Source organism: Puma concolor, chromosome C2, assembly GCF_028749965.1.
Source record: "Puma concolor isolate L17-30 chromosome C2, mPumCon1.1.hap2, whole genome shotgun sequence".
NCBI lineage: Eukaryota > Metazoa > Chordata > Mammalia > Carnivora > Felidae > Puma > Puma concolor.
Genome location: NC_141675.1, coordinates 36,128,373 through 36,154,537, shown reverse-complemented (window position 1 = coordinate 36,154,537; position 26,165 = coordinate 36,128,373). Strand labels below are relative to the sequence as shown.

General features: G+C 47.5%; 1 protein-coding gene across 3 annotated transcripts in view; it reads right to left on the bottom strand.

Annotated features, from left to right (window-relative positions):
* CLSTN2 (calsyntenin 2) overlaps window positions 1-26,165 on the bottom strand; it is a 609,330-nt gene that overhangs the window by 93,135 nt on the left and 490,030 nt on the right. For all 3 annotated transcript variants that reach the window (XM_086674405.1, XM_086674406.1, XM_086674407.1), the window contains 2 exons: window positions 13,054-13,239; window positions 3,014-3,262 (listed from right to left, as the gene is read on the bottom strand). In XM_086674405.1, the coding sequence (XP_086530531.1) occupies window positions 3,014-3,262; window positions 13,054-13,239 (435 nt within the window). The remainder of the gene's footprint in view (window positions 1-3,013; window positions 3,263-13,053; window positions 13,240-26,165) is intronic.

The window sequence follows — 26,165 nt, the reverse complement described above, 5'->3', positions numbered from 1 at the left end:
TCATTTAATATTATTTGGAGCCAGGAAAAGTTGTGGGTGAGGAAGGGAACAAGAAGAATGAATGGAGGTCTGGAGTATTTTCTAGCCTAGGAAATTTCTTCCTCCTTCTCCCTCTGTTAGCCTGGGTTCCTGGAGTCAGTATCCCTACCAAGGTCACTGGTTTATTCAGTGTGCTAGGGATATGGCACACTCAGAAATTGACTCCATTTCTTTTCATGACCCCTGGTCATTGTTGCAGCTAAATGTCTAACAAAAAGAAGCCAGTTAACTGAAATAATAGGGGCGCCTGTGTGGCTCGGTCAGTTAAGCATCTGACTCTTGGTTTCAGCTCAGGTCATGACCTCACAGTTTGTGAGATCACAGCCCTGTGTTATTCTCTATGCTGACAGTGTGGAGCCTGCTTGGGATTCTCTCCCTCTGTCTCTCAAAATAAATAAATAAACATTAAAAAAATGAAATACTAAAGCCCCCTGACAGAATTTTGGATTGTTATGTAATTCATACCTTAAGAAATATTTTATCACAAAGAAAAATGATCTGGATGTAATGTTACATAAAAAAAAAAACCCAGAGAACATGATAGTATCACATGTATTGTAAAAATAGACGGAAAATTGTAAGGACATCTTACATATACATGGAAATAAAAATAAGATTTTATTTGGTAATGACATATGCCAAATATAATCAGAAGATACCTCTAAGTATTAGGGTTTTAGGGGATTTGTGCATTCCTCTTTATACTTTTCTGTGTTTTTTTTCAGGTTTTCTGATATAAACATGCCTTGAAAAAAATGTTTCTGATATATAAAAGCCTAATAAAACTTTAGCCTATTCCTGAAAAAAATTTTTTTTTTTTTTTAGGGCAAGAAGGTATTTATAGATTATTTATTTTTTAAGTCAAAGAACTTAGAGAAAACCTTCCCTAGCTTCTCTGTGCCAGGGTTGAGCCGCTTGCAAAGTGTTGTTGCATATGCTTGGCCAAAGCACAGGAGCACCAGGTCTCGCTGACTTGAGGGTGTCGACGTGCCGTGGGGTGGACTGGTGTGACGAGAGTGAAGTGTCATTATTTAAGGTGGCATGTTCAGCCATGGCTGTACAAAGGAATCCGCTAGAAAGTCTGACTTACTGCGCCGGGGTGGGGCCCTCGCATCTGTGCACTTTCACAAGCATCCGGGTTAGGTTATTCTCCTGTGTAGCCGTTGAGAACCACTGGACCCAGAGCCTGCGTGTGGAACTTGGGCCCGGGGGGCCCGGTCTGATCCCGTTTCTCTGGGTAACTGGCGGTGCTACCCTGGGCCAGTTGCTCAACCTTTGATATTTCAATTTCTTCCTCTGTAAGCAGGAACACTGACATCTGTCTGACCTGCCTCCCGGGGGTATTTGATACATTTCAGAAAGGATTATATGTGTGTGGCCGCTAACCCCAGCTGGGGCGGGGCCACTTTGCACTGGTACCTACAGCCCTGTCCTGTTGTCTTATTGATACAGGTTCCTGGGTTGTGACGGGAGCGCCCTGCCAGGCACTGCACGGACCACACCGCAGGCTGATTCCTGGGGTTGTGGGCTGAGCTCTGAACCTGGTCCCAAACCTCAGTGTGACCTCATGCATGTCTACAGAGTCCTTCTGGCATGAAAGTCCCAGAAAAACTGACCCTCGGCACAACCAATCTGACACAGACTTACTTTAGGACTAGGAAAAGCCAGACAACTCTGTTTCAGTTTCTGCATCTGGAAAGTACGCTAACATGTAATATAAGGAGTGACTGAAACAGAAAACGTGGAGTGCTGGTGGAGTGCCTGGGTGGCTCAGTTGGTTGAACAACTGACGTCGGCTCAGGTCTTGACCTCGCGGTCTGTGAGTTCAAGCCCTGTGCCAGTTTCTGGCTGACAACTCAGAGCTTGGAGCCTGCTTCAGACTCTGGGTCTCCCTCTCTCTCTCTGCCCCTCGCCCACTCACGCTCTGTCTTTCTCTCTCTAAAATAAATAAAAACATTAAAAAAAAGATAAAGTTGTAAAATTGGCATAAGATACCCAAAAAGCGTGTGTGCCTGCATGCATGTGCATGGGTGTGTGTGTGTGTGCGTGTGTGTGTGTGTGTATGTGTACGTGTGTACCTGTGGGGTGTGGTGACAAGTGCACAGGACTGGAGTCAGCTGGATCTGAGCTTACATTCCAGTTCTGATACTGGCTATATACTTGGGAAAGTTATTAACCTCTCAAGGATGTTTCCTTATCCTCAAGATGGGAAACACAATAATGCTTTCATAAACTTGTTTGTAGAGATGTAAGAGACTATCTTGAACAGTAACATCTAACACAGATTGAATTTCCTATGTGCCAGGTACTGTTCTAAAGCGCTATATGTACATTAAGTCATTTAATCCTGATAAAAATCCTATGGGTAGATAACACTATAATACCCATTTTATAGAAAGGGAAAGTGAGGCACAGAGAGGTTAAACAATTTGCTGAAGGTCATATGGCCAATAAGGGGTGGAATGCTTTTAACCACTAAGCTGTGAACTGCCTCGTGCAGGCTTAATGTGGGGAAAACGCCTTGCCAAAGTCAGCTACCATTCGGTGACTTTGAAAATGAGCATGACCTTTTCACTGAAAATAAACCTTTGGAAGTCTTACTGTCTATAACATAGTGAAGGTGAAGCTGCCTTGCTTGAAGTAAGGATGCGGTGTCCCCCACCAGCTACCCCCACCCCCTTCATGTGTAGCAGCCCTAGGTTACTTCTGGGGAGGCTGGAGTTCTGAAGAACCCAGTTTGAAAACTACCAGTCTCAGCTTTTGCCTTGTGTCTGTGCCTCTACTCTTCCCCCCTTTCCTGGTCCTGCTCTACCCCAAGCCCAGAAAATCAGCAGCCAGAAAACCAGACGCAAGAATATTTTCCCAGGCCCCCATCATGCTCTTGCTTTCCTCCCACATCCTCTGTGGCTGCGTCCGTGCCTAACCAGCTGAGATATAAGGGGCAGCCACCGGCAGGGGTGGGCTCCAGACTCACCAGTCTTATCCGAGTTGCAGAGAATGGTTTCCTTCTCGGCTCTCACACCGGGGCTGGGGCCATGTTTCATCCACATGGTGATGGTGAACTGGTCTGTCAGGTTCTTGGGCACTATGCCATCAGGGATCTTGGCCCCTTGCCTGCCATCGAACTTGAAGATCATCTCACTGCTGTCCACCAGCAGTCCTGCTGTCCAGTTGGTGGCCGCGCTGGGGGATGGCAAGAGGTCGATGATGCCAGAGGAGGCTCCTGCAGTGCACGGGGGACAGAAAGAACAAAGGGTTATTCCTCACGGGCTGGGTGTCCTCACCTTCTATTTTCTGCTCCTGGGTCAGGATGAAATACTCAGGGTATCTACTTAGAGATCTAAGCCAACCTGGAGCTGGGTGAGTCAGGAAAAGAAAGGCCAAATGCCACACCTGCCCCCTGTCCCCGAGTTTCGTATGGTCTGCAGAGGTGAAAGCATCAGTAACATGCAGACAAAAATGTTATAGGTGACAAGATAAGGTGCAATGAGCTATATTATATAAGGAAAACGGTGCTGGAATTTAGGGAAATGAGAATGGTGGGCTTTCATAAGCAGAGAAGTTCCCAGAGAAGGCCAGAGTTTGATGTGGACCAATGAATTCATCCATCCATTAACCCATGAGCCATTTATTGAGCCCCGACCATGTGCCAAGACCCCTGCTAGGCACTGGTGATGTAAAGGTGAATCAGCACAGCCTCTGACCTGGGGCAGCTCAGAGCCAACAAGTGGACACACAGCTGTGATACAGTGTGATCAGGTCTGTGATTGGGGAAAGTTCTAGGTCCCGATGCTGTAAGGAGTGTGAGCCACTTTGTACCCACCACACTTTTTTTTTTTTTTTTACAACCATTATGTTTATGCCAAACGGTACAGTGGTCGAGAACACAGGTTCAGAAGTTAGCAAACTTGAATTTGATGCCTTGTAACATGACTTGCTGACCTTGGCACTGTGAGCACGTCCCTTAGCCTTTCTGCCTGTCCAGCTCCTGCTGTGACATCTCCCTTCCCAGTGGTTGTGAGGACTGAATGGGAGCCTGCATTAGAGCCTGAAGCAGCATGCTGGCCACGCGGTGAGCGCTCACTCCGTGTTACCTGTGACTTTATCCTTACTATTGTAACTATTTTTATTTCTGCTACTGCTATGATTCCAGGGTAATGCACGAAGACTAAGCCTGAAGAAGTGGGAGTGTCCCAGGTGGATTTATGTCTTAGGAAATTCACACCAACAGCTTTGTGGAGGGCGGAGCTGAGGGGGGCAGGGGTGGCCAGCCTGGCAGAGAAGACTGGATGCCTCTGCTGGGAGAACCCTTGGGTGTCCACCGGCTTCCCATTGAAGCTCAAAAGTTGCCAGCGGAGCTCTCTGCATCTTTATGTCCCACACAGGAGCAGGGCTCAGCTCTTTAGGGAAGGATAAGGATCGGGGGCTTCCTGATACTGGCAGGGAATAAGGTGTGCATGGTGCAGGAAGCCAGTGCTCTCCCAGGATGGCTCCAACCAGTCAGTCGTAAAAGCTGACGGGCTTAATGGACAGTGGTTTTGTGCATTACCGGATCTTTGTCAGAGGTCACTGGACATCTGAATTCTGTATATCAGAATCTCGTCTCACCTAGGGATTGGGTTCCAAAGTCAGCTACCACCATCATCTCCTATAGTTAAAATGACCTTTGAGAACCTTTCAGGAAGGTGCCATATTAGAAACCAATATACTTCTTGGGAAAGGTTCAAGCAGTCAGTTTTCCCTCTAGCCTTAGAACAGATGATCAAGTCTAGAGTTGAGCACCTGTTGGTTTGCAACTGAAAGTTATGCTATGTGAAAAACAGGTATCCTTAGAGCCAGAAGCTTTGTTTAGGGTGACAGACTCACCCTAGGAGAGGCCTCCAGGAACCACAGAGTCTGAGAGGGTGGGAGATTCCTGTCTGCCAATCCATGATCACCCTGCGGCTTCTGCTTATCAAGGAGAAAGTGTGGGCAGTATTGACTGCATTATTTACATGTGTATTTCCTAGGGTTTTGGGGTTGGTACCATGCCTGATACACAGTGCCATTAATAGACACTCATTTAATGTTTATAACTGCCCTTCTTCCCACCCAGGGCCTCCATGAGATACTTCTGGCCATCTATCCAATGCCCAGGTAAGCCTGCCCATTCAGCCTTATGTCTGTCCCCACACCTCTCATCAATATTTACTTGTTCTTTTTTTAAAAAAAAATTTTTTTTTAACATTTATTTATTTTTGAGAGACAGAGACAGAGCATGAGCCGGGGAGGGGCAGAGAGAGAGAAGGAGACACAGAATCTGAAGCAGGCTGCAGGCTCTGAGCAAGCTGTCAGCACAGAGCTTGATGCGGGGCTCGAACCCACAAACTGTAAGATCACGACCTGAGCCGAAGTCGGATGCTCAACCGACTGAGCCACCCAGGAGCCCCAATATTTCCTTGTTCTTATCTAATGTCCCTGAAGCCTTGTCTGGTATGCATTTTATTTCTCTGCTAAGTTGATTCACAGTAATATGCCTAACAAAGCCTTAAGGGTTATCAGCCTCCAAAGGTATCGGAAAGAAATCTATATGGGTGGTAGCAGGGAGAGATTTGAGGGTGGTTGGGGAGTGGGAGATACGCGGTCTTTTGGAGCAATTTCATTTTCTTAGAACCCTCAGAATAATGCAACATGGCAACTGCTTCTTGGACCTACAGGTGAGTTGGCTCTGAGACCAGGATTTGTCCAGTGTGGAGACGGCCCCGTGACGGGGCACTCTCAGAGATTGTGTCAGTTCTCGAAATTCCAGGTGGCCAGAGAGATGCAGGCTGAGTGCTCTGGGCTCCTAGACTTCCAGCTCAGGCCAGTGAATCCAGTGCAGTCTAGCAGAACCAGTGCGAACATGTGTGCCTGGTAGCTGCCAATGCCAGCTTTGCACCATACCACTATTATTTATTTTCCTAAGGACTGGTTTGGGCACTGAGCACCAGACCTGAACTAAGTACTACAATGCTTTTGCTTAATCATTCATCTACATGGTGAATACTATTATGATTCCAGTCTCAGGTAAGAACCTGAGGCTCAGTAAGCCCAGGATCACAACCAGCTACTGAGTGGGCCCATCACCAGGGTTTTGCAGCTCCAAAGCCCAGGCTCCCCACTGCACCGCCTCAATGAACCTGGAGGCAGATCTTGTAACCTGTGCTACATTTTATAAACAGAAATCAAAGCCCAGAGAAGGGAAATGACTTGACCAAGGTCACAGAGCCACACAGCTAGCTAGAGGCAGGCCCAGCTAATGTTCATTCTACCATGCAGCATGGTGTCTTGCCAAGCACACAGCATAGGCCCCTGGGATCCCACCCTCCTACACAGGTGGCTGTCCACAGAGAGTCAGGGTGAAGACAGCATGTGCCCTGGTAAGGCCATTGATGTAGGCTTCCCTGATTCCATGGCAAGGGGAGTGGCAGGGCCACCCTGCCTAACCCACAGATGTTGCCTACCAGAAAGCATCAAGCTGTAAGTAACCAGATGGTGCAGACTTCCCCAAACTCAACAGCTTGTATTTCATTTCTCGGCGCACTTAAACAAACTAAGAGAGACTTACTTTCTCCCAAAGTTCCTCTCTCTCTCTCCTCTCCTCAAGGGATCTCAGGGAAAGCTGTGGGTAAACAGGACGCGTCACTTGCAAAGATGGTGCCGCATCATCTGGAATCAGGGTGTATTTAAGGAGCTCTTTGGGAATCCTCTGTGAAGGCCCCTGGGACCCACCCGGCTGCTTAGAGTCCACACTGTTTCGGTGCACAGCAGTTGCAGGTTAAGCGTGGTGGACTTGGAACCAGAGTTGAGGTGTGAGTCAAGGTCCCCGAGGCGTAGAATGGGGAAGCCTCTCTGAGCCAGCAATTAGATAAAGATGTATGAATGAGATAGATTTCAGGACACACTGTGCTGTGAAAGCAAAAATGGAGCCCAGGGGCCCTGAACTTCTTAATTGCAGGGTTTGCATTCTGCTCTGGATGACTTTGGTGAGGGCAGAGTGTTCTTAGCACCTCAAGCTGGGCCTGTGGCAATGGTAATTGACATGGAGCCTCAGGTCATGTCTCCTTGGGGTCTGCCACAGGGCAGGAATAAGTGGAGGGTCTCAGGGTCGAGGAATCATTGTAATCAAAGACACAGGCCTCATTCTGGGGCACCTGGGTGGCTCAGTCAGTTCAGTGTCGGACTCTTGATTTCAGTTCAGGTCATGATCTCGGTTCAGGTCATGATCTCATGGTTCATGGGTTTGAGTCCCACATCAGGCTCTGTGCTGGCAGTGTAGAGCCTGCTTGGGATTCTCTCTCTCTCCCTCTCTCTCTCTCCCTCTCTGTCCCTCCCCCACTCATTCTCTCTCAAAATAAGTCAACTTTTTTTTTTTTTTAAAAGACGCAGGCCTCATTCTGTGGCATGCTCTTCCAATTGCAATATCAACTCCATACTATTTCAATAAATATTCATGCAATGTCTAGGTTACGCCAGGCACTGTGACGAGAAGCCAGGAACGAACCAAACAGAAGTTGGCCCTACCTTTTGGGACCCAGTAGAAGATCTTTTACCATTGGTGGGTAGAACAGGTCAGTGGCACAGTCTCAGGGGAGGACAGGGAGGCCCTCTTGACAAATGCTATACTAGGACTGTGTGGTGGTCGAATGCACCCTGTTCCCAACATGCTTCTCTGCCCCACTGATGTCACAGAGCCATGTGACCTGTTCTGACCAACAACATGTGAGTGCAAGTGATGTGTCCTCTCAGGGCAGAAGCCTTAAGAGACAGTTCATGGCTCTCCACATCTTTTCCGTGCGTCATGAGATCAACAGTGCTCTAGATAAAGGCTACCTGTTAGCCTAGATCCCAGTGGGAGGCCGTGTGGAAGAGAGCCACAGTCAACCCAAGAAGGACATGTGGTAGAGATGATAAATAAACCTTTGTTATAAAATAATAATATGCCAATAATAAACACCAATAAAATAACAATAGCCAATATGATTTTACGGTCACTGGTGGCTGGTGTATAACCTGCGATCCTGATTATCCACGTAAGTGACCGACATCAGAGCCTACGATTCCCAGTTCTTCTTCCGGAGGCCTTCGACACGGACATGTTGGGAAGACTTTCTGATGTCCTTTCAGGAGCTCACACGCTGTTGTCCCTACTCAGAGTGTCATTCCACCTTTGGGATCCCAGACAAGAAGGGTTCCTGCAAGGCCTTGCCATTGGGAACTTGGATCTCCAGGTGAAGCAAACTGGGCCCTGGAAGAGGGGTGGTCAGCCAGGCTCCTGAAGCGGGGCCATAGAGACTCAGTTGCTGACCAGCTTGTGCAAGGCCACTACAGGTAAAATCCTTACGCCCAACATGGGAGGGCTGCTGTAAGACAGCTGTTTCAATGATGCCAAAGAAATCAGCATATCCATGGAGAAGCTCCCCACTCACTATCATCTATGAGTCGGCCCTTTGCCCTTTAATCTGATTTCCAGTAGGTGTGTACCGATTTCCCTTTAAGCAGTAGGCCCACTGCTGCTCTCTGAGAATGGAAGTACTGGCTACATCTAAGGTTCTGACACTCCCCCCCTAGAAGCTCAGCCTTTTAAAGGCATCTTGGAGAAACTGACAATAGCTTCCTGTAGCTGGGCTATTCTTGGGGTACAAAAGCCTCTGACCATGATTATGAATGAGAGCAGCTCTGTTAAGCTTCATGGTATAATAGAAGATGATCTTAACTTTTTCTTTTCCAAGAAAATGTTTTTTAATGTTTATTTCTGAAGGAAAGAGAGACAGAGTGTGAATGGAGGAGGGGCAAGAAAGAGGGAGACACAGAATCCGAAGCAGGTTCCAGGCTCTGAGTTGTTAGCACAGAGCCCGACGTGGGGCTTAAACTCATAAGCTGTGAGATCATGACCTGAGCCTAAGTCGGATGTTTACCGACTGAACCACTCAGGAGCCTCTTAACTTTTTTTTTTTTTTTTAACATGTCTTCCCCAGAAGACTGAATTGTTAAGCGGTCTTATTAACTTCTATATAACCTCAAGAGTTGCAGCATTTGGACTCTCAACAAATATTTGTTAAATTAAAACACGAATGAAGGAATGAAAGAATGAATGAGCGAATCAGCTATGAAAATCTCCTGGGCTCTCAAATGAATAAGCCCTGAGAACAACTTAATGTCTGGTGATCTGAAGTGCTCTGACAGATCACCACTTGATTTAATAGGATGCTCTCATCCTGTGGCCTTTCCTGCAACAGAGCCTCTCCTCAAAGTTCTTGACTCGAGAGACAAAGCAGCTGACCCAGGTGACATATGTGGAGGTGTGGGCCAGCTGCCAGGAGCTTTGTGATCCTGAGGAGGACTAGCCTTTGGCCTCCGGGCTAGGAAAGGCATGTGCATCACAGACTGCTTTTCTATTTCCTGTAATATGTACTGACTTAGGGGCAGCGCCGTGGGCCTTTCCTGGGGCTGATGTTAATGTCAAATTTAATTTGGTCAAGAGGTCTTCCTAAGGGCTTCATGGGGCATCTCATACTCAAGGCAGTCCTGTGACACTTCATTTCTGGAAAGTCTGGTATTGAGATGATAGAACCCTTCATCTTGATCTCTGAATTCAGAGCAAGTGATAAGCAGTTTGCCCAACTTCATCAAGAAGCCTGGCTTTATGTAAAGCAAGGCTAGTGGGGGATCATCTTAGGCTATGTTCTACAAGCTGAAGGGGACACCTTTGTTACTGCACCTGTCAGATACTTGCTGACAATTGGCTTTGAGCTAGCTTCTGTCAGATTTCCCCTTGACCAGGATTCTATCACAGCTCCTAATGGAGCCGGCGTCACAAGTGGGGGAGGCAGGTGGGCAATGACCAGACATGCAAGATGCCCCTCCATGGAGACACCCCTGCCGGAACTCAAAGGAACCCAGGAAGCACCCCTAGGACAGCCTCCCTGGTGTACAGTGGGCAGGAGAATATTGACTGAAGGGAAAGGTTTGGGACGACGAAAAGGGGAGAGATTCTAGTGGGAAGAAAAATGAGCTAAGATTTAGGGATGAGAGCCAGCTAGGCACGGGGTCAGAGGAGGTGTCCTGGCCAAGAAGAGGTGCAACATCAGGAAAAAACCAGCTCTGACGATGGATCTGCTGGGTGGAGGCCGGGCCGCAGGAGCATCCAGACTCAGGCTAGCATTGGACACCCACATCTGGATGTTCCACAGGCACCTGACCTCAGAGCCCCCTTAAATCTACTCTTGCCTGGATTCCTGGTTCTGGCTGGTGGCACCCTTGTCCACTTAGAGGCTTATGCTAGAGTCATCTTAATTTCTTCTTTCTCACTGACAGCTGATCAATCATTGGTTAGCTTGCTGATTTTGCCTCCTAAAGCTGTCTTAAAGGCATCCCTACTGCCACTCCCCTGGTTAGGAACTCATTATCTCTTGCTTAGACCATGGCAATAACATCCTAATTGGTCTCCCTGTTTCCATCCAAAACCAATAGAGATTTGGAAGATGAAAAATGCATGACTGCTGAGGCTGAAAGTATCATGGCTGCTCCTTAGTTGGGAGAGCCTGCAAGCAACTTGTCTACCATCCACTGAAAACACACGGAAGCTTGTCCCCAGAACCTAAGATGCCCACAGGAGCAGGAATGATAACCCAGACTCTGTTTTATATGTGACCCAGCCTGCATTTCCCTTGCAGTTGGGAAAGAGCATGGGGTCCGATGAGCTGGCTTCTCCAAAGCTGACTCTAGCAGCAGATGCGCATCTGGGTTTCACTCATTTGCTTCTGCCTTTTTTTCCAGAGCTCTCCCTCCATGGAATTCAAGATTCAGACTCCTAACATGGAGGCAAGAGTGTTCCTACCCATCCTGTTACTCGGACAGAGTCCCCATAGGGCAGTGGGCGGCACTACCGGGGAGGTCACCAGAAAGACACCCAGACTCCCCCCCGCCGCTCCCCCAATAAAGAGTTGCTCCTGGAACCAGGTAAGCTCACATCTTGGGGGAAACCTGCTCTCCTCATTGAATGAACGTGCCTCCTGCAAGGCGAGGCTGGCAGCCCAGAAGGAATAAGCTGTGTTAACAACCAGATGCAATTTTGCTCTAAACTTTCTTCCCTGAGAAAATCCTTCTTGCTGTCCCCAGCAACATTCAAAATCAAATCACAAGTGCGTGCCCTTGGGCCCATCTGATCTTTAACAACCTGATTCCATCATCTCCTTCTAACCTGGAGGGGTTTAGGAAATGACTGTAACCCACCGTGGCACAGGTCGAGTTGACTTATAATCCAGGTGCATGGGGAGCGAAAGGGCATATTCATTCAGAGTAAGATGTCTGAGATGGCTTCTCTGCACGTGGGCTGGAGGCAGTTTGCTGAATACTGTGGGCCCCTTCCATCCATTTTTGCAGGAGCTGTCTGGAATATTGAAGTTGTGGTGTTCTCCCCAGCCTACTGCATTGTTCTGGAGAAGCCCCATTCCCGCAGGCCTTCCTGACAGCCTGGTGACATGATAAATGGGACATAGCCTAAAGAGGGTCCATTCCACATTCACTTCTAAAATTTGCACCTGGTTCTTTGGGCAAGAGCAGGGTGGGTGAAGACGTGTGTGTGTATGTGTGTGTATGTGTGTGTGTGTGTGTGTGTGTGTGTGTGTGTGTGCACGCACACATGAGTGCATGTGTGTGTGTGTGCACAGCAATGTTGATGGAGGGAAACTGTCCCAGCAATAGTAGTGGAGGGGTCACCAGGAGTGGATGGCAGCCTGCATTGTATCCAGGAGGGTCCTTTTCCTTTTGTGGAGATATAGTTACCCCCAAATATAGGTCTAGTCTAAGAGCAAGCTCTTTTCTAAGCTCCCCGCAGCACAGCTGGGGAATCAAATGGGAGTTCCTGAATATTCTTGGTGAGAACACAAGACAAACGAAATATATGTCGCCCACCTCACCCCAAGGCCCATCAACACATCAACGGTCTGGTTTACCAAGCACATGGGACCATTCCCACTGTACTGAGCACTCCACAGGCTGACTGAAGAGATTTACATTCTAGCTCCCAAGGCCTGGCCTGTCTCCTCAGATATTGAGCTAAACAGCCTTCATTCAGGTAGAACCACCTCCAAATTCTGTCTCTGTCACCTTCTAACTGGGATCGTGAGCAAGCCATTTTTCTTCTCTGGGCCTCAACTTTCCCATCTTTAGAACTGGATGAATAACAGCCTCCTTGCACTGAAGATGAGAGAATTAAATCAAGCGATGCATGTGAAGAGCCTAACAGGTGCACAAAGTCACTGCTCGGTAAAGTGGTTTCCTTGTGCAGCACCTTCATCAGTCTCACTTCCTTGCTCTTGGCAGCTCCTTTCCTGTGGCTTCGCCTCACAGAGGCAGTGGGTCCTTTCTGTCACACCGGGACACCTTCACCTGGGCCACCTCTGCCCCCACGCCAGCTCTTCTTCTCTGGTGTGGGCGGCCAGGATGGCTTTACTGGCATGCCACCTAAGCTGTCACATAGGTCCCATGCTTGGCCTGGGTCCCTGGCTTGGTTTAATGCTTTGCTGTTGCAGCCTTAAAATTCTTACGAGTTTCTGAACAAGAGCCCCACATTCTCATTTAGCCTGGGCTCTGCAAATTATGAGCTTGTCCCTTGGGAGAGGAAACCGACCGCTCCCCGAGTGATAAGACACCACCCTTCACCCTGGCCCCTGATCAGGTGCCTCTTTCAAATCAACACAGTGGAACAGAGCCCGTGTTTCTTCAGGCTCCACGGTAGGTTGTCTTAAGTGCATTGTGTCATTAATTGCTGATGAAGAGAGGAGGCTTTGTCCCATGCCTTGCCCACAGCCACACAGTTGGTAAATGGTGGGACCTGGTCAGGTGTGCCCAGTGCCCAGACCTGTGCCATCTGAACCCCTAATCATAGTAAGTAAACTTAATAATCATCCAGGAGGTATATATGCCGATGCGGTGGGCAGGGGCTAATTCTTTTATAATATAAGATATGCTTTGTATATCATTTTTACCCACCACACAATTTCTGAAGGGATCTCTCAGAGTAGGTCTCCCGGTCGCAGCCCTTGCCAATGTAATTGGTCTGTAGCTCCGTGGTGATCTGGATGGAGGACACGGCCCCGTCGCACGTCTCCAGGTGGATGCTGGGGAAAAGCGGCACGCTCCCCGAGCCAGGCTGATACTCAATCCTCTTGGTCCAGTCTGAATAAACGAGGAAAACATTAAAGGCAATCAGGTACAGCCAGTTCTGATGGAACACGTGTCTTTGAAAATGTGAATTTGTTCCAATGCAATTGACATCTTAGGGAATGACTTGAGGATAATGGGAATTTCACATTTGCCTAGGCAAAATCTCCTACTGGAGAAACACTAGGCGAATGCAGAAAACGGTAGCCAGCTGAGCTGAGCCAGGGAGGAATGCACAAAATACGCCCGTGGACACACCTCCAGCACCTCTCGGTGCCGCAGCCCACTATGCGTTATAAGCCACATCCACCTGCACCGGCAGTTGCAAATTTCCATCCCATCCAGAGAGCCCTGCGTCCGCCCCGCCACAGTACTGCCCCAACTGCCACCCTCCCCCGTCCTCTCTACATACAAACACCAGGTCTTTTCAAGGGGAAGTGCCGTGCTTATTGTAGTACTAATATATTTCTGAGCCCTTTAACGTGTGTAAAACTGTGCTAATATTTTTTTCTTTGTGCCCTTTTTATCTGTCACCGATGACATTTCTGAGTGTTATGCCCCTCGCTCCCTGCTCCCCATTTTGTCTAGCGGGGTGCTTTTTAGGAACGCGTATGTCTTGTCACAAAATATGAGAGTACAGTAGTTCAGGATTACTTGGGGTCATGAGGTGGGGAGCGAGGATTCTTTCCCAAGCATTCAGGACCGTGGCTCACTTAAGGAGGGCTGATGGTCTTATGACTTCTTTTTAGAGGAAAAATATTTTGGAGGTGATCAAGTGTTGAAGAGGAACAAAACCACGATCAAAATGGCACCACACGAAATAGAGCAATCAACGAAAATAAACACCAAGAGAGAGTGTACACATGAATTGACCGGAACAGCAAAAGCAGCAATTGAAAGTCAGAGCAGAGTCCAGGCAACGCTCACACTGACCGGCAACAGTTCTTGCTGACGACGGCAGGCATACCACGCTCTGTGAGGACACATGTCTGAGAGGTCTGTTCGACCCTAAGCCAGACGGGTGGGTAGAATCAAGGAATGTGACCTATGGATACTATTAGTTTATGAATCGCAAATGTTTGTCACACAGAACCTTGCTAGAAGGTATCCTTTTGCTGAAGCAGAAATAAAAAGCTATGACATTGCCTGCGCTCACCTGTGAGAAACTGAGAAAGCCTGGCCTGAATGGGTCAGTGTTCTTCACAAGTGCCCAGTGGGCCACTGTCTGCCATCTTTAGCAATTCCAGGGGAGGGGCCAGATGCCTTTGTTCACTGAGCATGCGTTTGTTCAGGGTTTCCATGTCCTAGGCTCTGTTTGGAGCATCAGGGATGCAGCAGTGGAGTCAGGAAAGGTCCCTGCCTTGTGGAGCTGGGGTGAGGGGTGAGGGTTGGGGGGAGGGTTGTGCTATTCTATCTGAGAGGGTGAGTGTTATAAAAGGAAAAGTCGTGACAGAGAGAGACTCTTTAGATGGAGAGAATTCTGGTTTGAGCTGAGGTCTGTATGTCAAGGATGAACGTATGTGGGAAGACTCAGACAAGCAGGTCGGAAGCAGATGCCCCAGTGATCTTGGTTTGACTCTGCCTGGTCAGGAAGTTCTTGGGCAGGTTAATGAAGGTCTCCAAGCCTCAGGCACCTCATCAATAAAATAGGACACAATCATTGCACGGATCTCAAGTGTGGACTTGGAGGGAGGACTGAGGGCTTCAAGTGTGCATGGCATGCAGGAAAGGAAGGAGATGTTCAGTCCAAGGGGACAGGTGTCCCCTGCATTCCATTCCGGATAACCATGGAATCTGAGTTTAGGTCTGATTTTCTCAGAGTGTGCCGTGAACAGAGACTGCACACAGGGTTGTGAGGCTGGTCACCAGGAACTTACCACGGGAGGATATTTGGATAGGGACTTCATGCGAAACAGAATGTACCTGATTGCATGCTTTTCCTCAGAGCCCCCAGGAACTGTGTCTGGCCTAGCCCATCACCTCCTGGAGGATGAGATCATGGAGCTGCTCTGAGCCATGCTCCAGAGGCCCCAAGTTCAATTAAGATGAGCCGCTGGAGGACAGGAAGTCCTGTCAGATGCATCTGAAGGTCACAGAGCTGTCAGAAGCAGTCCACACCTGACAAGCCTTGAGTCTTAGGTACAATGTTTCATGCCTCTGTGCAGTTGATCATGCTGTTTTTTCTATAGAGAGCTCCCTTTCTATCCCTTTCTGTTTTGTTAACTCCATGCAACCTTTCTGACTTTCTCTAGTCTGGGTAGATACACTCCTCTGTGCTCCACAGCACCCTCAGCCTTCGACACAGCATTAGACTCCAAGCTTCATGGTTCCTCCGAGTCCCCCTCACGCTCCATGCCCGGTGCCTGGCACAGAGTAGATGCTCACTCGATGTTGGTAGAAAGTGTGAATGAATCCTGTAAGATTCAGTTGTGTGCTTGCCTCCCCCAGCACCTGGATGCTCCTTAAAGGCAGGGATTGCTATGTTTATTTTTGATGACTCTACATTGAGGTCACAGCGCAGGGTGGACCTGGGGAGCCACAGATACCTAGCCGTGACTGCTGCCGTGGCAGCCTTTCTTGAGCCACAGAAAGAACTTGTGGCCTATCTGCCCCGTCGCCGGTACTGCCCCTTGGTTGACCCCGACCTCAGTCCTACAGAACCACCTAGCCTGACAGCAGCCCCTAACATGTTCATTTTTGTTTGTTTGTTTTCATTTTCTTCTCAGGCAGGAAGCTGGGCCAGAACTGATGATGGAACAGTCTCCCTCCTGATAACAAGAAATGGCATCAAGGAGGAGGAGGCCTTTTTCCCTTCCCTGCCTCACCCCTCTTTCCCTGGATCCTCCCTTTCTTTAGAGATGCAGCTAGAAAGATGGAGAAAATGGTTTTGTGTAGCAGGTCTTGGTGTGAGTCTCAGGGACCAGTTTTTGAGGTTCTGCTACTTCTGCTGGTAGAAGCTCCTCCCACATTGCCTCCTTCTGGAAGTCTCTTCATTGGAGAAGCCCAAGCCATCCATGGCATTGATTCCCTTGACACTGGGGGCGCTGCAGCTATCTAGATATTTTGGTGGTGATCTTTTTTTTTTTTTTTTTTTAATTTTTTTTTAACGTTTATTTATTTTTGAGACAGAGAGAGACAGAGCATGAATGGGGGAGGGGCAGAGAGAGAGGGAGACACAGAATCTGAAACGGGCTCCAGGCTCCGAGCTGTCAGCACAGAGCCTGACGCGGGGCTCGAACTCGCGGACCGTGAGATCGTGACCTGAGCTGAAGTTGGACGCTTAACCAACTGAGCCACCCAGGCGCCCCTGGTGGTTATCTTTGATGAGACATTCTACCTCAGGTCCTTTTTAGAAGGAATGAAAATAAAGAAGCAAATAAATATTGAAGAGAAGGTGAGTGGAGGCGCAGGCCGAGTAGAAGGTTCATTCCTCTCCCCATCCCCTGGCAGGGGTGAAATTTCCTCTTTGGGAAGAAATCAGGTACGAAAGACAGTTGGGAACATCACATCTGCAGCTGCTTTGGTGACCTCATGAGGCTTGCTTTTGAGGGTTTACGAGGAGCAGGCAAATTTGCAACCATATAATAAAAGAAATCGATGAAGCTTTCTGAGTGTAGTGTCCTTGAGAGAGTGGGCAGCTCGCACAAACATCTTTCATTTTCCAAGAAGGAATTTGGGATGGGGAATGAGAGAGCAAAAGGCAAATCATCAAATTCAGCCTCTGTCACATGAAATGTCTATTCATCCTCATTTCCTGGAGGTCGGATAGCAAGATGGTTAAGACTATGACTAAATTCAGTGTGCCTGAGTTCAAACCCCACCCTTACTGCTTCCTGCAAAACGTTTACCTTCTCTGAGCCTCAGCTTCCTCTTATGTGAAAGTGGTGCCTACTACCCAGGATTTGGGAGGGACTAAATGCAGACTCGTTTCAGCACCAAACACAAGGGTTATGTTCAATAGATACATTATTGTTAAATTATCATTTATTCAATAGCACTTATTGCAGGAACTAAAAGGACGTACAATTATTAAGCACCTACAAGGTGCTAAGCACTTCTACATCTATTCTTTTGTTTGGTTCTCCCAACAGCCCAGTGATTAGTAACTTAATTGTGCAGATGAGAAAGCCATGGTTGACAGCTGGTATGACTTGCCCAAGGCCATGCAGCTCTTTCGCAGCAGCTCGGCCATGATTCTGAGGATTTGCCAGGAGGGAGAGCAAGTGTAATTTTTACAGATTCATTTTTGAATGTTTGATTTATACTGATAGATAGATAAAGATATAGACATAGATATAGATATACAGATATAGACAGATCTATCTATATAATGTATATTTTATATATTATATATACATATATATTATATATAAAATACATATATTATATATTATATATATAATACATGTATTATATATAATACATACATATTATATATAATGTATATATAATATATATACATATATGTATGTGTATATATATATAACATATATTATATATAACATATATATAAAAATATATAATATATAATATATAATATATATATTATATATATAATATATATATATATATATATATATATATATATATATATACTCAGACTCCTGAGTCTCCACTGCCTCACCTGCAGATTCAAGTTAGTTACTCCTCATGGGCTTGTTATGAGCATTGAAGGCTAGGGGCCCAACACAGTTGAAGCCCTTAGCCTTACTTAAATTGTGAGTTGAAGACTCACAATAGGAAAGTGTCACACCCTGCTTTACAAGCTTCCCACACTTCCCTGAGCTGTCCTGCTCGGAAACAAAGTCTTTCCAGTTTGTAAAGGACCTGGAGACTGGTTTATGAACTGTGGTTCAATTTTTTTCTTAAGTGAAGAGAAAGGAAGCAGACTACCTCTTGTTTTGATAAATCAGGCTCAATTACCTCATAAGTATTCCTGGAAAAGCTAACAATAGAATGCCTTTAGGAATTAAACTCCTTCCTCCTGGATTAAGGATTTAGAAACATAATGATTTTATTATAATTCCTGCTAAATTTGGGGAACACATGTTTCTTATCAGGAGAATATTAACCACTTGGGACTCTCATATTAGATGCCTAGAGGTGGAAAAAAGCAAATCTGAGACTTCTGGACAGTACAGGCGTTGGGGGTTCTTGTAATCCAAGACATTCAGAATTGTTCCCCTTCTGGGCTCAGAAGTGACACCGAAGGATGAAAAGGAAAGACACAGGTCTGTCAAAACACGCTTCTCTCCTTAACTGTGTGCTCGTGGGCCTGCAGCTCTTTGCGGCCTCAGCTGAAGAAGCATCAGGTTTTCTAGAAAATTGCTGGATTCATGCAAGGTGAGTGGCTGGATGTGGGGGTGCTGGAGTGTGGGAGGGCAGGAAGGGGTGGCCCCCTGCACAGGATTGTTCAGGCAGCTGACATTCTCACATTCTCTGCAGGCGTCGGCCATCTGGTGTCTTTGAGGACTTTCTCCAGGAGATGGGTAACTTTGAGTTGGGCACCGAGGGACTTCCTTTCCTACTGGGAGAAGCTAGGGAGGTACTTTTGCTCAGGAGCAAGCACCTTTATCCCCAGGACCACCCAGTGCATCTGAATTGGGGGTGGGTTAGGAAGTAGAGAGGGGCTGGCAAAGTAAGTAGAGGTCAGATGATGAGGGTAAGCGGTTTGGGTTTCACCTTAAAGCTAGTGAAGAGCCTTAAATGGGTGTTCAGTAAGGACATAAAGTATCCAGATTCTGCTTTGAAAAAGTCATTTGGCAGCTGGATTACGTCTGGTGTTCATTTTCAGAGCATTAGCACACTCCTGATTGCCACCTCTTAATCCATGCAGAGGGCCACCCTCCGACAGGGTCACACAATGAGGAATTAACTTCAATTCAGTTAGAGTCAATTTAATTAAATTCAAGATTGTTAACCCTGCAGCTGGACAGACTCAGGTTTGAACCCTGGCTCTGCCACTTCTTGGCTGTGTAGCCTTGAATAAATCACTGAACCTCTCTGAGTCTCATTTTGCATCTGTAGAATGAAGACAACCCCCGGGAAAGTTGCTTTGTGGAATTGGGGGAAAGGTATGAAAAGCAGCAGGCACAGAGAGCTACTGTTATTACCACTACTATCACCCTTGTATCATTCTTTTTTTTTTTTTTTCAACGTTTATTTATTTTTGGGACAGAGAGAGACAGAGCATGAACGGGCGAGGGGCAGAGAGAGAGGGAGACACAGCATCGGAAACAGGCTCCAGGCTCCGAGCCATCAGCCCAGAGCCCGACGCGGGGCTCGAACTCACGGACCGCGAGATCGTGACCTGGCTGAAGTCGGACGCTTAACCGACTGCGCCACCCAGGCGCCCCATCCTTGTATCATTCTTACCACTTTTCAGTTGCCAGGTCTTTACTGAGCACCTACTGTGTGCCAGGCAGAGCCCTAGACATGGGAGGCTGAGAAGTAGGACTCATAGCCCCTAGCTGGATGGCTCACAGTGAAGGCAGCAGCCACAGATAGCAGCCAGATTCTAGGCAGACGGAGGAACAAAGAGCAGGTCCCAGGGAACAGAGAAGAAGTAAATTACGCTGAGTAGTAGAGAGATCAACGGAGCCTCCCTGGAGGAAGTGACCTGGGCATTTGTTTTAATATAGGTTTTACTTATTTAAGTAAGGTAAGGCCAACAGATCAGGATGCTGTTCCATTGAACAGATCGTTTGTTACACTCCCAGATCCCAAGGAGTGGGGCTATGCCAAGTCACTGAGGGCATGGGGAGAAGCAATGCGGTCAGTCGGGAGGCATAGGAGGGGGAAAACTGTGGGCATGGGCCTTTATTGTGGTTTCCAAGGGAAGGAATGGGCAAAGCATGGTAACCAGGTTTAAGAATGCCAAAAATGCAGTCTTATAAAGCGGGTGGCTCAGTGGGTTAAGCGTCTGACTTCAGCTCAGGTCATGATCTCACGGTTCGTGGGTTTGAGCCCTGCGTCGGGCTCTGTGCTGACAGCTCAGAGCCTGGAGCCTGCTTGTGATTCTGTGTCTCCCCCTCTCTCTGCTCCTCCCCCACTCATGCTCTGTCTCTCTCAAAAAAAAAAAAAAAAAAAAAAAGACTGCCCAAAATGCTAGTTTGTGTAATTTCAGCAGCTTCTGGTATACAGGGGCTGTCCCTTGTTGTCTGCTACTGGCCCTGGGGTCGTTAGAGCAGATAGATGGTGATAGATGGTGGCACAGGATATGAGAGCCCAATAAAGAGGGTGATTAGGGGAGTATGGGTTCTGGATTGGTTGGTCTGCATTTGAAAAGCAAAAGGGTAAGTTGTTTCCTATCTCTAGGAATTGGCTAGCCCTGATGGGGAGTCCCTCCAGGGTCAGCAGGGCCCCAGTTATCAAAACATCAGAATATAGACAATAAAGGCATGGTTAATGCAGAACTGCAGAAGGAGGGGGAAAGCCAGAAAGCAGAATAGAATCCCAGGATGTCTCCACCATGGCCTTGGGGCTTCTCAAGGCCAAAGGAGGCTATTTAGATGGAAGGAGGCTATTTAGATGGTACCCACCACCCCAATCTACAGCTCAGCAGCCTAGCCATGACTCAGAAAGGGTCAGACCTGTGTGAGTCATGGGGTGTCCTCCAGGGGGCATAGTGTCACATGGGCCAGAACTTCTGTAGAGTAGGGATCTTCTGTAGAGTAGGTAATACTGAGAACAAACTGAGGGTTGTTGGGGGGTGGGGGAGGGGGAAAGTGGGTGATGGGCACTGAGGAGGGCACCTGTTGGGATGAGCACTGGGTGTTGTATGGAAACCAATTTGACAATAAATTATATGTATAAAAAAATGGGAAAAAATGAAAAAAAAGTTAAAAAATGAAAAAAAAAAAAAGATTCTTCCAAGGCCTTTGTAAAATGGTAACAAAAGCTGACTTCTGAGACTCACCTTCTCTCCCCTCTCCCCACGTGGCTCCTGGGGGTGAGTTCTTCTGTGCCCTCGCCTGGCTTTGGGTAGGGCCGTGATGACACTTAGACAACAGAGTGTGAGACCCTCCTCTGTTAACCAGCTATTGCACGCTGGGCCAGATAATCTGCCTCAATTTCCTCAAGTAAAATGAGGGGAGATTACAACCACATCTCCTGGGGATGTCGTGAAGATTAAGTGAGACAATACAGGTGGGAGACTCGGGACTTGTGCCAGGCCCACCTGACTCCAAAGCCAAACCCCAGAAAGAATTCCTTGCTTTTCTGAATTCTTTTTCTTGTTACATTTCCTGAACTGCTGCTATAGGTCTGTAGCTATGGGGAGGGACATTCAGCTGGAAGGAGACAGGAGGAGGTGAGGAATCAGTGAGGCGGGACATCCAATCCTGGCTCTAAGACTAGCTTCGTGCTGAGAAGGGCCTTGTGGTTGCTTTATTTTTTAATTCTTTTAGGTTTATTTATTTGTTTAGAAAGAGAAACAGAGAGTGAGCAGGCGAGGGACACAGAGAGAGGGGGAGAGTGAATCCCAAACAGGCTCAGCACTGCCAGCCCGAAGCCCGATGTGGGGCTTGAACTCATGAACTGTGAGATCATGACCTGAGCCAAAACCAAGAGTTGGACGCTTAACCGACTGAGCTACCCAGGCACCCCGCATTGTACTTGCTTTAATGCTCTGCTGTCCCTGTCTTGAAATTCTAAATAATTTTCACACAAGAGGCCCTCCATTTTTATTTTCATCTGGGACCCACAAATTATGTAACTGGTCCTGCCTTTCAGCTAAATAGCCTTGGCCATGTTCCTTAACCTTTCAGAGCCTCAGTTTCTTCATCCGCAGAATGGGGATTGTTGTTATCTACCCTAAAAGGAGGAACCCGGGCCTTGGGGTCAGACCTAAGTGTGAATCCTGGGTCTCCCACTTGGTACCACATATGGTGGGCTGGTCATCTCCCTCTCTGCCTGAGCAGGCAGACACTGGTTATATGCTCACCTAATGCAGAGCTCTTGATAGGGTTTGTGTCAGATAATAAATGCAAACCACTGGGGCGCCTGGGTGGCTCAGTCGGTTAAGCGTCCGACTTCAGCTCAGGTCACGATCTCACGGTCCATGAGTTCGAGCCCTGCGTCGGGCTCTGGGCTGACAGCTCAGAGCCTGGAGCCTGTTTTAGATTCTGTGTCTCCCTCTCTCTCTGCCCCTCCCCCGTTCATGCTCTGTCTCTCTCTCTGTCTCAAAAATAAATAAACGTTGAAAAAAAATTTTTTTAAAAAAATAAATGCAAACCACTTAGCCCTGTGCCCGACATAGAACAGGCCCCTACACAATTTAACAGGCATTAAATTACGTGCTTTCTCTTCTCCAATTAAAAACAATTACACAGGCACAATTTACAAAGAAACAAAAACACAAACTCTCTGAACTCAATTACAAATATAAGGACTCCTCTCTCTTCCTTTATTACTGACCCTTTCCATTTACTATATTTTACTTTCACAAAGTCAGATCGTTTTATTACCTTTTAATTCTTACTAAAAAGAGAGAGATATCTTAATTAACTATAAAAGAGAACAAGGGAGGGGAAAAACACCGCTGTGCCCACCCATATCCCCGGTTAAGCCTCAAGGCTTTGCCTCTGCCTGGGTGTTCAATTCCTGCGCTTCCTGTGGCTGGTCCTCCTCTGCCTCCAGGCCTCAACTCACTCATGACTTTGTAAGGCCTTCTCTGCCTCACCTTGATGACCAGCACCCTGCTTCCACATAATCCCTGCCTGTCCTTCCCTCTGGAGAATTATTTACTTATTTGTTTCTGGCCCATTCCTGCTCTGGAGCATAACCTATACATCACTGCAGTGCCTGGCCCATAACAGGTGCTCAGTAATGAGTGATTAGGTATATGGAAACCAACACACGCACACACACACACACACACACACACACACGCACACACACTCCGATTTCGCTGTCAGAGGTGAGGAAGGCAATCATATGGATTCAGGGAACCCTTGTTGCTGACCATGTAAGACTGCACACCTTGCCTGTCTGTCATCCACCCAGCCCCCAGCCAGCCCCCAAATGACAGACTGCCAGGCATTAAAGTGGAAAAATTCGAGACGTGGCTGCTGTGTGTATGTGTGTGTCCATATGTGTGCAGGCACACACCCCAGCCTGAATGTGAGTGTCTGAGGGCAAGTGTATATAATGATGAAAGGGCATTGACATATGGCTCCAGCTCTGGAAAACTTCACGTATTTTCAACCCTTTTAATACCTCCCTCACCCTTGCGACATCACGATAAACGCCAAATGAAATAGAAATTTGTCCTCAAATTGTGTCCTGCCTATGAAGTTCTTTCTGGTTTCCTGATGGCAGAGGGGTTTTAATTTTGTCTCACATTCACACTGTGACTCGTTGGCCTGAGAAAACCCTCACATCTCCACCAGGGTGATCTCAGAGTCATGTGCATAAACACTTCCAGGCCTTACTCTGGGAACACCTGGCAAACTGTAGACAGCTTTCTGCCCAACAGCTCCTGGCTGCAGCCAGCAGCTTCTATCCTACCCTCTTCCCAGCCTGTCAGTGGCAACCAGGAGAAACCATGCCATTAGGCAAGGACCATGGAGGGAGGCTTGCTGAGCAGACTAAATTGGAAAGATGATCCAAACCATGTTAGATTTTGTGGAGGGTGAGGGCAAGGCCATGTTGCCAGAACAATGCTGCTGTGGTCTGCAGACTGGTATGGTCCCTGAACTGCTTGTTATATCTGTCATGAGGTCCGTAGAGAAATCAACTGTAAGCATTTAGAAACTTTTCTAGCAATTTGGCAGAGGAAGTTTATGTTTGTTGAATCTAATAAAAATAAAATTTGGGTTTAGGGTTTGAAAGTCTTCGCTGATTATTTCATTTCCTCAGAAATTTGTTTCTATTACATTTTTATAAAGTTCTGGTCCACAAGTGATTGGGGGAAAAAAAAAAAACCCTGGTTCTTCACCACAGATGATTTGAGAAGCATGCTTCTAGATTATACCCTATTTTAACAGTTTCCTAAAACTTACTTCCAAAGGCTTTATATCTAGAAGGAAGTACTTCAGAGCATTGTAACATTTTACCCTCCACATGCAAAGGGCCATTAAGGCTTCCTGCTTCTGAATTTTAGATGGCTACCAAGATCAAGGTCTCTCCACTCTAGTTTAAGGCCATCATATCTTCTCACTGGGACCAATCACTACGACAATTTCCTATCTCACTCTCTTTGTCTTTCTAATCTACACTGGTCATTGCTGCCTGACTGCAATACAACCAGTTCCTCTTCCAGGAAGTCCTCCATGATTGCCCCAGGCTGGACCACATTCTCTCCTCCCCAATTCACAGAGTTCGCAATGCACATCATCTATGTGGGATTCACACTGTGTTCCCCAAATTATCGTCTGTAGACAGGCGCAAGATCAGGGCTAGCCTCAGAAGAATCACCAGAAACAACTTCTGAAGACACTAATTCCTGGGTCCCACCTTAGGAGATTCCAGTGGAAGGTTTTGAGGACAAGGGTCTGGAATCTGTCATTTTAACCATCCCCCTAAGTGACTGGGTTGCGCAGACAGACTTGGAAGCCACTAGCCCGAACAATATGGGCAATGAACTCCTGTTCCTCCTCCCACTGCATTCATGCCCCAACAGCCAGCAAGGGGCTGAGAAAGGATTTCTGCCCCCCACGCAGGACACCCAAAGGGAGACCTGTCTACTGCCTGGAAACTGACCCAGCAGGGTAGGACAACAAGCTGTCTTTTCTTTCTCTACCTTCTGCAGGGCAAAGCACAGGTTCTAGTCCCAGAAGAACCACCAATGTGGGACCCAGGGCTCTCAGTGGGGAGAGAGCCACTTCTGGTTGTGTGCATTGGATGATTACTCCTGACCATGCCCTCCTCCCAGTGATTTGGGACTTAGCCATGCAAGTGGCTTTGACCAGGAGAATAAACTAGTCATTTATTTCTGTAATTGTTTTTTGTCTGCAACTCTCTATCTCCCACTACCCCATCAGAAGTTCTGCTAGAGCAGAGTCTATATCTGTTTAGTTTTAAAATCTCCAGTACCTGGTACACTTCCTGGACCACGGTAGCCTCTCACTGAATATTTGGGAAATGGACTGGCGAGGATGTTTCGTGAAAGGCACCTGTCTTTCTGGGGCTCAGGGAATTCCGTTGGCCGTCCTGCTTTGGTCAGACTTTCTCCTTGATGCATTCCTTGTGGATTCTCCTGCTTGCTCCAGCCTCTGTGAACTGAAGAGGCTCGGATCCACTCTGTGTGTGCCGCTTCTCCAGGGCCCCCGGATCTGCACACAGCCTTTGGGCTCTCCTCTGCTCCCATGCCTGGTGCAAGCCCCTGGACACCGCGCCCCAGTGCAGCTAGCCCCTGGCCAGCCACATGTTGTGAGGGGACCCATTCTCTTTTGTGTGGCTCTCTGATGCCAGTGCCAGTGCCTCCGTTCCCCAAAAGGCCTCTGAGCTTGCTAGTATTGGTCACCACCTCTTTAAAGCTGTGTGGTCCCCCTTCGCCCTGGCTCCAAGCTCCCTGGGGGTGTTGGGGAGCAGCCAGTGCTGCCATTGAAGAGAACCCTGTGGTGTTCAGCAACCAGGACTCCCACCCAAAGCTTGGCTGCTACTTTCTCCCCAACTCCTTCGTCTCCAAAGATTCTCAACTCACATGCCTCTCAACTCCCAAACAGAAACACAGTGGGCAGAATTGATGCTAGAAAGGTGTGGAAACCAAGCAATTTAAGAGCAGCTTTTCTGAAGGATAATTCTCCCAAGGGGGAAATCATTAACTCAACCAACCAGGGTACTTTCTCTTGGATTTATAGAAACTCTTCTCTCTTATGTCCAATAAACATGAGCATTTTCCAGGCAATTTTCTTATCTTGGGACAAATGTATTATTGGTGCAAGATGGAGTAGCTATTCTTCAAGAATCTTTAGTTTTATGGCTTTGAAAAGCTTCTG